This window comes from Castor canadensis, chromosome 9 (genome assembly GCF_047511655.1).
Source record: "Castor canadensis chromosome 9, mCasCan1.hap1v2, whole genome shotgun sequence".
Lineage (NCBI taxonomy): Eukaryota > Metazoa > Chordata > Mammalia > Rodentia > Castoridae > Castor > Castor canadensis.
The window spans coordinates 95,653,338-95,665,380 of record NC_133394.1 but is presented as its reverse complement, the minus strand read 5'-3'; the positions used below and the strand labels follow the sequence as shown (position 1 = coordinate 95,665,380).

At 35.8% G+C, this 12,043-nt stretch overlaps 1 protein-coding gene and 1 non-coding gene across 7 annotated transcripts in view; both read right to left on the bottom strand.

Annotated features, from left to right (window-relative positions):
* Positions 1 to 6,393: 6,393 nt before the first annotated feature.
* The window catches only part of Ankrd17 (ankyrin repeat domain 17), a 153,435-nt gene continuing 147,785 nt past the window's right edge, over positions 6,394 to 12,043 (bottom strand). For all 6 annotated transcript variants that reach the window (XM_020157111.2, XM_020157112.2, XM_020157113.2 and 3 more), the window contains 4 exons: positions 9,215 to 9,463; positions 8,446 to 8,624; positions 7,711 to 7,875; positions 6,394 to 7,004 (listed from right to left, as the gene is read on the bottom strand). In XM_020157111.2, coding sequence (XP_020012700.1) covers positions 6,945 to 7,004; positions 7,711 to 7,875; positions 8,446 to 8,624; positions 9,215 to 9,463 — 653 coding nt within the window. In that variant the 3' untranslated portion in view covers positions 6,394 to 6,944. The remainder of the gene's footprint in view (positions 7,005 to 7,710; positions 7,876 to 8,445; positions 8,625 to 9,214; positions 9,464 to 12,043) is intronic.
* LOC141411113 (U6 spliceosomal RNA) lies at positions 9,011 to 9,117 on the bottom strand. Its single transcript, XR_012435954.1, has one exon. It is a non-coding gene; the product is annotated as a U6 spliceosomal RNA (small nuclear RNA).

Below are 12,043 nucleotides of genomic sequence, written 5' to 3'. Positions count from 1 at the left end.
TTCTACCGAAACTAATCGTGTCATTTATGGTAGAATTAAGCTTGATGTGTTCCTTCGTAACCTGAAACTGATCCCCACCCTTTAGGTGCACCTGACTGCTTCCATAGATTACGATAGACTGTAGTGGCCTGCTTCTATTTCAACACGTGTTTCTGGCTTGCCTCCAGTGTTAATCAGCACCCATCAGAGCTTAGGCATACATAATTCAAGTTGTGGTGTAAGATGTAATTGGCCCATTTCTAATTGGTTAACATTTTTAACCACACCTGCAAAATTGCCTTCGATATTTTATATTTCATTATAAATAGTAGCAAAAAATCTTATATGAAGGGTAAATGTCATCTGACTAAAAGGAATTACTGGCAGTGCGATTTTTTTTTTAAACTAGATGTTACTTGTATCTTAGGTATTTTAAAAAGCTTGAATAGCAGCCTTAAATGTCTTTTGGTTAAAAAGAATGTGTAGCGTACATGGGCTACACATCTTTTGTGTTTATGACAACAGTAAATAAATTGGGATAACATGGACCTACAAACCAAAATGTATTTTGAGGAATAAAATGATTTTTAAAAAGCCTCCCTTACATTGGGTAATGTCAAACTGTTCTCCCAGCACACCTAACCGGCTATCATTTTTTAGATTCTCATCTGCCTTTACAACTGATAAATCCATATTAAAATGTGTTTAAAAACTAATATATATGGCACATATAGGCTTTTTCTAAAAGAAACAGCCCATCAATCTTTTCCTTACTAAGACAAATCAATTGCTATTGTCTACTGATTTAAAGTGGAAAGGAGTTCAGTTTTATTTTTTGGCAGTACTGTGGTTTGAACTAAGGACCTGGAGCTTGCTGGGAAAGTGCTCTACCACTTCAGCCATGCTCCCAGCCCTAAAGTTCTATTTTAAATGAAAATTTCTTTGCCTAAAAACCAGTAAGGAAATGAATTGTTTTGCATTCTCCATCAAGCAAACATTGAGTTGGCTTGCCACAGTGATGTTTAATCTCCACACTCTGATTTTTTAGTATCTGGCAGGGAAGAAAGTTAAAAAGAACAATAAAAACTCTAACGCTAGGTCAGGGTATCCCTCAGTGGTAGAGTGCTTGCCTAGCACACAAAGCACTGGAATCAAAACTCACTGCTACAAAATAAATCCATTGATTTATAGTGTACCAAAATAAACCTTTTCTCTCTACAATATATAAAAATCCAGGACTGATGCATGCTTACATGGTAGAGCCCTTGTTTAACAGGCATGAGGTCCTGAGTTCAATCCCAAGTACCGCCCCCTTCCAAAATCTGTTATTTATGCATTTATTGTTCATAAAACCCAGACCAAAAGTTTTCAAGCTGTTCTTCAAATCCCTAAGGCTTCATTCTGTGGAACTTCATGTGCAATCAAGACTGTAACCTCTGGTGCCAGTGGCTCAAGCCTGTAATCTTAGCTACTCGGGAGACAGAGACTGGAAAGATTGTACTTGAGGATAGCTGGAGCAGAATTCACGAGATCCCATCTCAACCAATGCTGGGCTAGATGGCATGCATCTGTTATCTCCTGTTACCAGAGGAAACACAAATAGGAGGATCACAGCTCAAGCTGGCTGGAGCATAAAGTGAGACCCTATCCTAAAAATAATACACACAAAAAGTACTAGAATAGTAGCTCAAGTGGTAGAGGGCCTACCTAGCAAGTGCAAGACTGAGTTTAACCCCAAGGTTTGCAACAATAAAAACCCAGCTGGGCATGGTAGCACAGGCCTATAATCCCAGATGTTCAGGAAGTGATGATAGGATCACAGCTCAAGGCCAGTCTGAGCAAACTTTATTAAGACTCTTATCTCAAAAACTGATTGTGGAGGTGGTTCACACTTGTAATCTCAGTTACTAGGAGGCAAGTGTAGGAAGATCTCAGTCCAAGTTTGGCCATATGGCAAAAGTAAACCAAGAGGTTTACTATCTGAGGGATGGCAGAGTGGATGAAGTGGTAGAATACCTATCTTACAAGCATGAAGTCCAGAGTTCAAACCCCAGTACTACAAAAAAAAAAAAAAAAGAAAAAGAGACCCTATCTGAAAGACAAACTAAAAGCAAAAGGACTGGGGAGCTGGGTGCTGATGGCTCACATCTGTAATCCTAGCTACTCAGGAGGCAGAGATCAGGAGGATCAATGTTTGAAGCTAGCCTGGGTAAATAGTTCTAGAGACCCTATCTTGAAAAAACCCCATCACAAAAAAGGCTAATGGAGTGGCTCAATGTGTAGGCTCTGAGTTCAAACCCCAGTACAGCAAATAAATAAAAATAAAAAAGGACTGAGAATGTCTGCCTAAAAGCCCCAAGGCCCTCAGTTCAATCTCCAGAACCACCAAGACAATATAGTCCTCAATGATGGCACATCTGACTTTTCTACTTTATGATAGTGTAAAAGCAATAACCGTTAAATAGAAATCATACTTCAAATTTTGCATTTTTCCTGGGCTATCCATCTTCCTGATACTCTTTTTGCAGTTCCGTCAGCCCCATGACAGAGCATGTGCAGGAAGCCCTGTTCAAACTCCAACACAAAACAAACTCCCCTAAAATGATTCTCTTTAACTATTGTGCTGCTAAGCTGACATTTGGGTTTTTTCGCCTTCTCTTTTGGTAGGATGGGGATTTGAACTAGCAATGATGTTTGGTAAATGAATGAATCTATACAATTTACTTGCAATAGTTTTGGCTCTTTTATTACCTTTTCTTTTTGCAGTTTCTGAAATTCTTGTTCATCATGGTGCTTTGGTCTGAATGTTTCATCTGCCCAAACTCCCATGTTGAAACCCTCGAGCGACATGTGGTCTTTGGGAGGTTTTAAGGGTGGAGGAGCCCTTATGAATTGGATTAGTGTCCTGATAGGGACAACAGATTGCCCTCTCTGCTCCATATGAAGAAACAGAAAGCAGGCCTTCATTTCAGGAACTGAGCAGGCCAGCATGTTGATATTGACATTGTAGCTTCCAGAACTATCAAAAGTAAGTTTCTGTTGTTCATGCCACACAGTCAATAGAAATTTTATGTAAGATTCAACTCAGTGCTCAAAATTTGAGTACGTCTCAATCATACAGTCACCTACTCTGATTTCCCAAATATGCTTTCTGAAATGTTTGACAAAAATAGATCTTGTAAAAAAGTTACTTTCATGAGCAAGTGCTTAATGACCGTTTTTTGGTTTTGGTGGGACTAGAGTTTGAACTCATTCAGGTTCAGGGCTCTGCACTTGCAAAGCAGGCACTCTGCCAATTGAGCCATATCTCCAGTCCTTCAGGAGCAATTGTTCAAGTGACTTTTTGGACACATTAAGGAGCACCCAGAATTCACAAAGTATAACCTAAATATACCAAACATTAACAATGCAATGTAAGAAATGTGGGTAAATTCATTTATCTAAAGTAAAAATACATTTAGGGAACATAATGCCAAATGATCTCTGTTAAGAGTGATTAAAAACACAAAGTTTTCCTTTGATATCTCAATAATTTAAAAATAATCTTGAGGTTCACGCATGTAGTCTCGCTATTTGGGAGGCTGAGATCAGGAGGATCAAAGCTGGAGGTAAGCCTGGGCAAACAGTTTAAGAGGCTCTATCTCCAAAATTACCACAGCAAAACAGACTGGAGGTGGCTCAAGTGGTAGGGTGCCTGCTTTGTAACCATGAAGCCCTGAGTTCAAACCCCAGTCCCACCAAAAAAAAAAAAAAAAAAAAAAAATCCAGATTACAAATTTTTTTTCCTGCAGTGCTAGAGTTTGAGCTCAGTGCTTTGTAGGCAGGTGCACTATCACTTGAACCACTCCACCAGCCCTTTTTTGTGTTGGGTATTTTCAAGAAAGGGTCTTGAGAAACTATTTAACAAGGCTGGCTTGAAAACAAGATCCTCCCGATCTCTGCCTCCTGAGTAGCTAGGATTACAGGCATGAGCCACCAGCACCCAGCCTGATCCTAATTTTGTTTTATGCAGTACTGGTGTTTGAACTCAGACCTCACGTTTGCTATGCAGGCAACTCTACCACTTAGCCACTCTGCCATCCCATAAAATTCCTTGTTTTGGTATACTTTAAATGTTCTCCAATCCAGATATATGAGTGGGAATGAGAATGTTTCTGAAAAACCTCAAAATGAAAAGCCTGAATTAGAGGATCTGAAGGAATTTTTTTCTAGGAAGGAGTTTTGAGATCTTAAGTTACCCAGTTTAGTGTAACACTTGCTAGTGTTTTAAAAATAAAGTGAACAATACACAATTCATAATTTTTATGAAATACGTATTTAGGCAGTTTGAATCAAAAGACAGATGGAATACTATTTTGTGAAGAACAAGATAGAATTATTTAATACACCATTTACTCCTTTTATTTCCCCAGAGAACAAAAATGGCTTAGGATTATATATAAAAATTAATTTTCCTCTACTAGTCAAATAAAATAATTTTTCATTATAGTAATGGGACAGAAGGAGAATTTTTTCCAAATATGTAATTACTAAAATCACTTTTGTGAATGTTATATGTAAATATATATTAAAAAGGCATGAAGTGGGGATTTTTGGAAATGGTAAACAAAATCATCTCTAAAGTAGAATGGTTGATATAAACAGATTACACAATATTTGGAGATTTAAGGTGTGCTCTAACCCAAGAATTATTTCCAAATTAATTCACTTCTTAAAACAATGACAGAAAATAAAAACATCATGTAGTCTGCATATACACACACCACATAATTTGAAAAATGTTAAAAAAAAACCTACATGGTCTCAAAAAAGCTATTATTTTTATTGTTCAAATAAAAATGTACTGCATTACATTCGTAATATAAAAAATGTATCTGAAAAATGTTCCTAGTACAGACTTCTAAAACTACACAGGCCTGATCCCAAAATGTGAATATGGAGCATTCCCATCTATAGTCACTTGCCCCAAAGTTAGTCAGGAAAATATAGGCTTTTCCCCAATTTTTTTTAGTAAGACACTCCATATTAAGAAATTGTTTAGTGGAACAAAACAACTGGTATTGTAGCAAATACTGAAATAGCTTATCTGTTCCCTAGCAGGACTATCTTAAATAGAAAACAACCCTAGTCAACACAGTAAAGAATTAGGCAAAAACAATATAGTGGGAAAAGGCATAGATAAAATGCTGTTAAATAACATCACACTCCTTTCTTAGTAAAGTGCTATAATTTTATTTCATAGCTGTATTTGTAAATTTGGGCATATTAACCACAGGTGGAAAACCAAATTTATGTATTTTAATAACACCTAAATTAAAAGATATGAGTGTGTTGTTTACAAACTTGTGAACTTGTGGATGTGTTTGAGTAATATATATTTTTTTTTTACCCTTTATCAGGCCACTACAGGCAAGAAATAATTTCATTTACTTGAACAGCCAATAAATCATATTAATATTGTCAACTCTTGGTGATGATGTACCTGAATTTTAGTTATCAGTGTGGAATTTGTCTAATTTTAAAAAGTGAGTTATTTCACTTTTATGCTTACTTTCTTTTATATTTCAATCATATAATTTATTTTTCCAAAAGAGACAGGGTAAGACACATATTCTTCTTGGATATATTACTGTTTATTGTTTCAAATGGACGGAATATATAACTCCCACTGAGTAGAGTGGCCCTGAATCATATATAAACAGGCTAAATGCAGACTATATTGTAATCTGTGTATTCATGTATCTATCATAAATCGTCTTAGGATGATGCAAATTTCCTTTCATTACTTGGCCCAAGTTAGCCATTCATCCTTTTCATCCATAATATATAAGTGTAGAGAGCAAGCCTTTCAAATTGAAAAAAAGAATTAAGATACTTTCCACTAAATTTCTAAAAAATGAAATTTTTGTTGACTCTTGATGACTTGGGAAGCCAATGTTAAGAATCAATAATATCTAATATAAAATAGTACAGTGAATTATTTCATAATAAACAGTATATTAAGAACTTGTATGCTGACTGGAACAGTGGTGGCTTTTTAAATTCTTGAAAAACATCTAAACAGTTTATGTTTGGAAGAAACCACTGGTGATGATGAAGATTCTCCATCTCTTTGTAGCAGCAAGTACAGTGAATATCTTTATAGAATTTATTCACTACCACCAGGAGTTTTACTGATAATAGTAACAAAGGTAAGCAGAGAAGAAAGTGAAGAGAGAAGTATGTATTAGTTGTGTAAGTGCAAAAAGGTAATAAAAAAGACATGTCAAAGTCAGAAATTTCTTCTGTATGTGCCTTGCTACAAATAAACCCAAAAGAGAGCAAGATAGGTGTTTTAAAAGCTAAAGTAGGGAAATAGCCACTGACAATGCCCATTATATTTTACTTTATACTTAAATTACACAAGTAGAAAAGTTATGCTTATTAATAGTTTAATGTATGAAGGAAACATCCAGATTTCTGAATATGAAGGTACATATCTCACATTAATTTAAGTCTACATAAAGTAGAGCCTCTATACTGACATATTGAAATTTACTTTCTGCTTAGCCTTTTCTGTTATGTAAACAATTGTACATTTATTTGCCATTCTAAAACTTCAGGATCAAGTTTACATAATTTTGCTAAATTTCCGTGTTTGCTCAGAAGCAGTTTACAGTACTAAAACCAACCAGCCAAAGAACAGCTTCAACAGAAAGTTATGGCCAAAGGGGAAGAGGGAAAGAAAAAAAAAGGAAAAATGATAAGAAAAATGCTAACTAAAGTAAAACGGATGATGACGAGGAATGGGCAGTCACAAATGTTCACAGAAAATAGGTCAGTTAGTAAGTTCTTCTGCAAAAAGCCTACACACTTCAGTCAAGCACATCAGTAGAATGATTTGGGAGCATAAAATTTTTTTTTTCCGGCCACTTGTGATTTCCTCTGAATGAAAAGGAATCTGCAGGCTAACAAGCTGATCTTTATCAGCCAAGCTGGTTCATATGCACACTGTTCATGTGAGGTGCCCAGGGTCCAGTCCACACCTATGAATACAGAACAAGCATTTTATTAAATACATATTTTAACATATATCTGTAAAATAAACACTTAAAACTAATGAAGTGCCCTCTGTATCTAGGGACTAAAACAGCTTAATCTCATTCAATCTGCAACACACTTGGAAATAATGGAAACTTTTTTCTTTTTTGCTGTACCACTAGGAATTGAACCTTGGTCCTTGGGCATGCTAAGCAAGTGTTCTACCACTAAGCTATACCACTAGCCCCCAAACACTTTACCTATTGTTTCCATCTTTCATCTTACATCACCAATTTTAAAAAACCATTACCTGAGCACATAAAGACTGATGTGGAAGGACAATGAATCAAAAACTCATTAAACATACACCAAAATAAGCTACCTTATACAAATACATCACCATTTAAAAAAATAACCTTTAAATGACCCTTTTCACATTACTAGTAAATTTGATATCCATATAAAATTATCTTATTATGATGATCACTTTAAATCTTTTATTTACCATCTATGCAATGGTATATAAAATGCCTTTCCAAAATTCTAACCTCAAATCATTACCTTAGTTACAGTTACCCATATGTTTCTGCTATATGCTAGTTCCTCATCAGACCAAATACTCTCTTGCTACTACAATTTACATATATCCTATTTGACTTTGTATTTATTTCATAAGCACTAAATGAATGTCTGTTGAATAATAGGTCTTACCGTTTGAGGGCCATTATTTTCTGTGGAGCTTGAAACCATCTTTATCAGTGAGTTCCAAGAGGGGTCTGCAGCATGAGGGCCATTAAATATGGGTCCTCCAGTACCATCAGGGATAGGTGCTACTGGAGGAATCATTGCATTCCCATACACAGAAAAAGGCATACCCTTAAACAGGAAGAAAAGAGAGATTAACATTGAAGTCACTATTTACTTTTCCCAATAGAATCAATAGCCTTAAGATATAAAGTACAAGTTATCTAAGGCATCTAAATTTTTTTCCATTTTATTATTTTGTTTAATATTACAACATAAATAAGCCTATTATATTCAATATATTTTTTAAAAAGTATTCCTCTAAATAACTGGAAGAACCAAACATTTATATTTTAGCCAGATTTTGACCTATATTTGCAGCCCAAACCCCAATGTCAGTTCAAAAATGCTCATTTGCAAACAAGAGAACATTAACAATGAAAATCTTTTTGTGGGACTGGGATTTGAACTCAGGGCTTTGCGCTTACAAAGCAGGCACTCTACCACTTGAGCCACACCTCCAATCCATTTTGCTTGGTTATTTTGGAGATGGGATCTTGCGAAATTTGCCCAGGCTGGCCTTGAACCTCGATTCTCCTGATCTCAGCCTCCCAAGAATCTAGGATTACAGACATGAGCCACCAGTGCCTGGTAAAAAAATAATATTGAAGTAATGAAAATACTTATTTAAGTAATCATTACCCCAACTTTAGGAAAGTCCATGTATCCTGCAGGAACATGCTGATGGAATGTACCAGAAGGTGTTACAATTCCTGTACTATCGCGCTCCATTGCTTGATGCTGTGAAAACACTCCTGGATCAGACATTGGTCTGTGAATCATAGGATTTCCCATCCCAGGGTTACACCAGTCTACTTTATCTGAAGGAAAAGAAAAGTAAAAAAAAAATTGGTAATAATTAAAGTCAAGGGAAAGCAAAATGAAGTATTTTTATTTTTCTAAAAGTTTCCACATGGAACTGTGAATTTTTTCAGAATAGCCTACTATAAAAGTATTACAGCCTAATTTCCATGTTTAGAGATAGAGATACAACAAACACTTAAGTGTTATAAAACAAAAGTTAAGATAAAACCTAAAAGCCACAAAGGAAATACTGACATCTTAATACAATGAAAAAGTGACATGCTCGCATTAGTTTATTTTCAACAAGCGATGACAAATAAACGCAATGGAAGAGATCACAAGATCACACAGGAACACAATTTTTACAAAAGTGATTAGTCAAAAGAGATAAAAATGAAGATTTATTTTTTTGGAACGCTTCACAAATTTGCGTGTCATCCTTGCACAGGGGCCATGCTAATCTTCTCTGTATCATTCCAATTTTAGTATATGTGTTGCTGAAGTGAGCACAGAACACAGATTTTTAAAAATAACTATGAAAGCTCAATGGTATTTATGATATTATAGTTAAATGTATAAACTTAGTCTCTAATACACAGGCTCATACCTTGATTGCCACCAATCCCTTCAAAGGACCAGATGCCACTATGCCCTACTGATGTGGACAAATTACTCCCAATAACAGATGGAGCCGAAGTTCCAGTTTGCCTGATACGTGCAGAACGTTCAGTCCCAATAGGGACTGGAACCTTCCTGTCCTGAGAGACATTGCTGGGCTTTTCTGACCCTAAAGGTACTGATGATGGGGCAGGAGATGGTGCACGGACTCCAGAGGGTACTGACTGTGCAGGAGAATCTGGAGAAGAGATATTTTGAAATAAAGTATCAGTACAATATGTAATTTTATAACACCAAATCTTAAATTCTGAAAGCATTTTAAGTATGTGTTTACTGATTAAAAGAGTAAAGGTTAAGTAATAAATTATGCACACTAAAATTTGGTTAAATTTTAATAAAACCTCATGGTAGAATATGAAGAAGATTTCAATGCTACAAAGTGGACAACTACTCACATAATAAACTATTAACTAATTAATAATTAAATAAATCAATTTTTAACACTGAAATGTAACACCAGAGCAAAAAGACAGTATTTAAATTAAAAACAACAAAAATAGAGGTAAGGATATATCAACTGCCTGTATTGGCAATTCCCAAACTGTGTTCTTTGTTTTTTGGTATGTTACAATGAAAAAAACCCAAAGGGATCCATGTAGCAAATAAATCTAGCTTAAGGAAAAAATAACTTCTCTTAAAACAAAACTTTATAAATGTTGATAAAATAATAACAACAGGAAGCTATGCCTTGTCCAAGTTTATATTTTATTACATCTTGTCAATATTTCATAGAAAACACTTTTGGTAAAGGCAATCTAAATTTTACTCATTAAAATGATGAGTAGGGTTTTTCTGAAAATCTTTTTTTTTTTTTTTTTTGCAGTACTGGGGGGGGTTTGAACTCAGGGCCTCACACTTACTAGGCAGGTACTCACCGCTTGAGACATGCCTGCAGCCCGCATGCAAATCATTTTATTTTCCTAGAAGAATACTTCATCCTCTGATAGATGGGAGGTTATAAAGATACCATTTTCAAAAAAACCTCAAAGGCTTTTTAACAACTTTAGTGCTGTCGTTTCACTTAAACCTCTAAAATATTTTTTGAATCCTTATAAGCATTTTTTCCTCAAAACATTTTTAAGAAGTATTTCTGCTTGACTTGTGAGACATGCATCTTGCCAGGATTATTACATGTTTACATATTGTTAATTTCTAGGCAATTTTTTCCCCCACTGCTGGGGCTCAAGCTCAGGCAGGGTCACACATAACTGGGGAAGCACCTATCACTAAGTGTATCCCCAGTCCTGTATTGTTTATTTCTATTGATGTGCTTAGTTACCTCCAGTGTTTATAGAAATAGTAATTCATAAAAATGAACTCTTTTAAGTTTAAGGGATATCTTTCCACTTGTCTTAAAATTCTTTCCTCAAAACTTTCTAGCTTTCAATGTACCAATCTTCTAAATGTTTTATTTATTTTTAGAGACAGGGTCTTGTTATGTAGCCCAGGATGGCCTTGAACTGCAATCCTTTTGCTGAGCCTTATTTTTTTTTGGGGGGGGGGGTGGAGTGGGGTAGGTAGGTAGGTACTGGGGTTTGAACTCAGAGCCTACACATTGAGCCACTCCATCAGCCCTTTTTTTTTTTTTGTTGGATTTTAAGATGGGGTCTTGAGAACTATTCATCCTGGCTGTTTCTGAACCACGATCCTCATGATCTCTGCCTCCTGATTAGCTAGGATTACAGACGTGAGCCTCTGGTACCTGGCTTGCTTGAATTAAGAGCTAGGATTACAGACATAAATCACCACAGCCAGTATAAGTGTGGTTTTAAATTGAGAATATTATTTATTAGGGATTCAATCTCTTCACACTTTATTAAGGAAAAAAAACAATACATGTAAAAAGCTCAACTATTAAGCGTATTTAAACTTTAAAAATTTTTAAATTTTTGAATCATACATTAACGAGGGGATCTCATCTGATAATTCCATACATACATATACAATGTACACTGGACACTTAGGCCCTTCAATATACTTCCATTCCCCTCATTCCCTTTTCACCCCTCTTTCAAACAGTGTTTGGTGGGTTTCATTATGCAGTCTTCCATTCCCCTCATTCCCTTTTCACCCCTCTTTCAAACAGTGTTTGGTGGGTTTCATTATGCAGTCTTCGCGCGCGCGCGTGCATGTGTGTGTGTGTGTGTGTGTGTGTGTATAGCATACTTCTGTCCTCTTCACCCCTCAGTATCCTTTCCTTTCTCCTTCATTCTAAGCACATTTAAACTTAAACACAGTATAAATGGTGAGGGAGTTTGATGTTTAAAAATCAAAACTGGTTGCACGCCTGTTATCCTAGCTACTCAGGAGGCAGAGATCAGGAGGATCAGAGTTCGGAGCCAGCTTGGGCAAATAGTTCATGGCACCCCATCTCAATAAAACCTGTCACAAAAAAAAGAGCTGTGGAATGGCTCAAGGTGTAGGCCCTGAGTTAAAGTCCTGGTAACACACTAACACACTAACACACTAACACACTAACACACACACACACACACACACACACACACACACACACACACACACACAAATCAAAACTGCTACCTACAGATCCCTAATTTATTTACAGCTACCTAACTGCATGACCCAGACACAATCATTTAATATTTTTCCATTTGTACATTTAAATTTGTACGTATATGTTTGTGTGTGTGCAGACAGATTTTGCAATAATATTTACATAAATAAACTAATACAACCCTAACAAGAAAGCACAGTGCTTCTACTTCCCAAGGTACTTTTTGGAGAATTTGAAGACAAA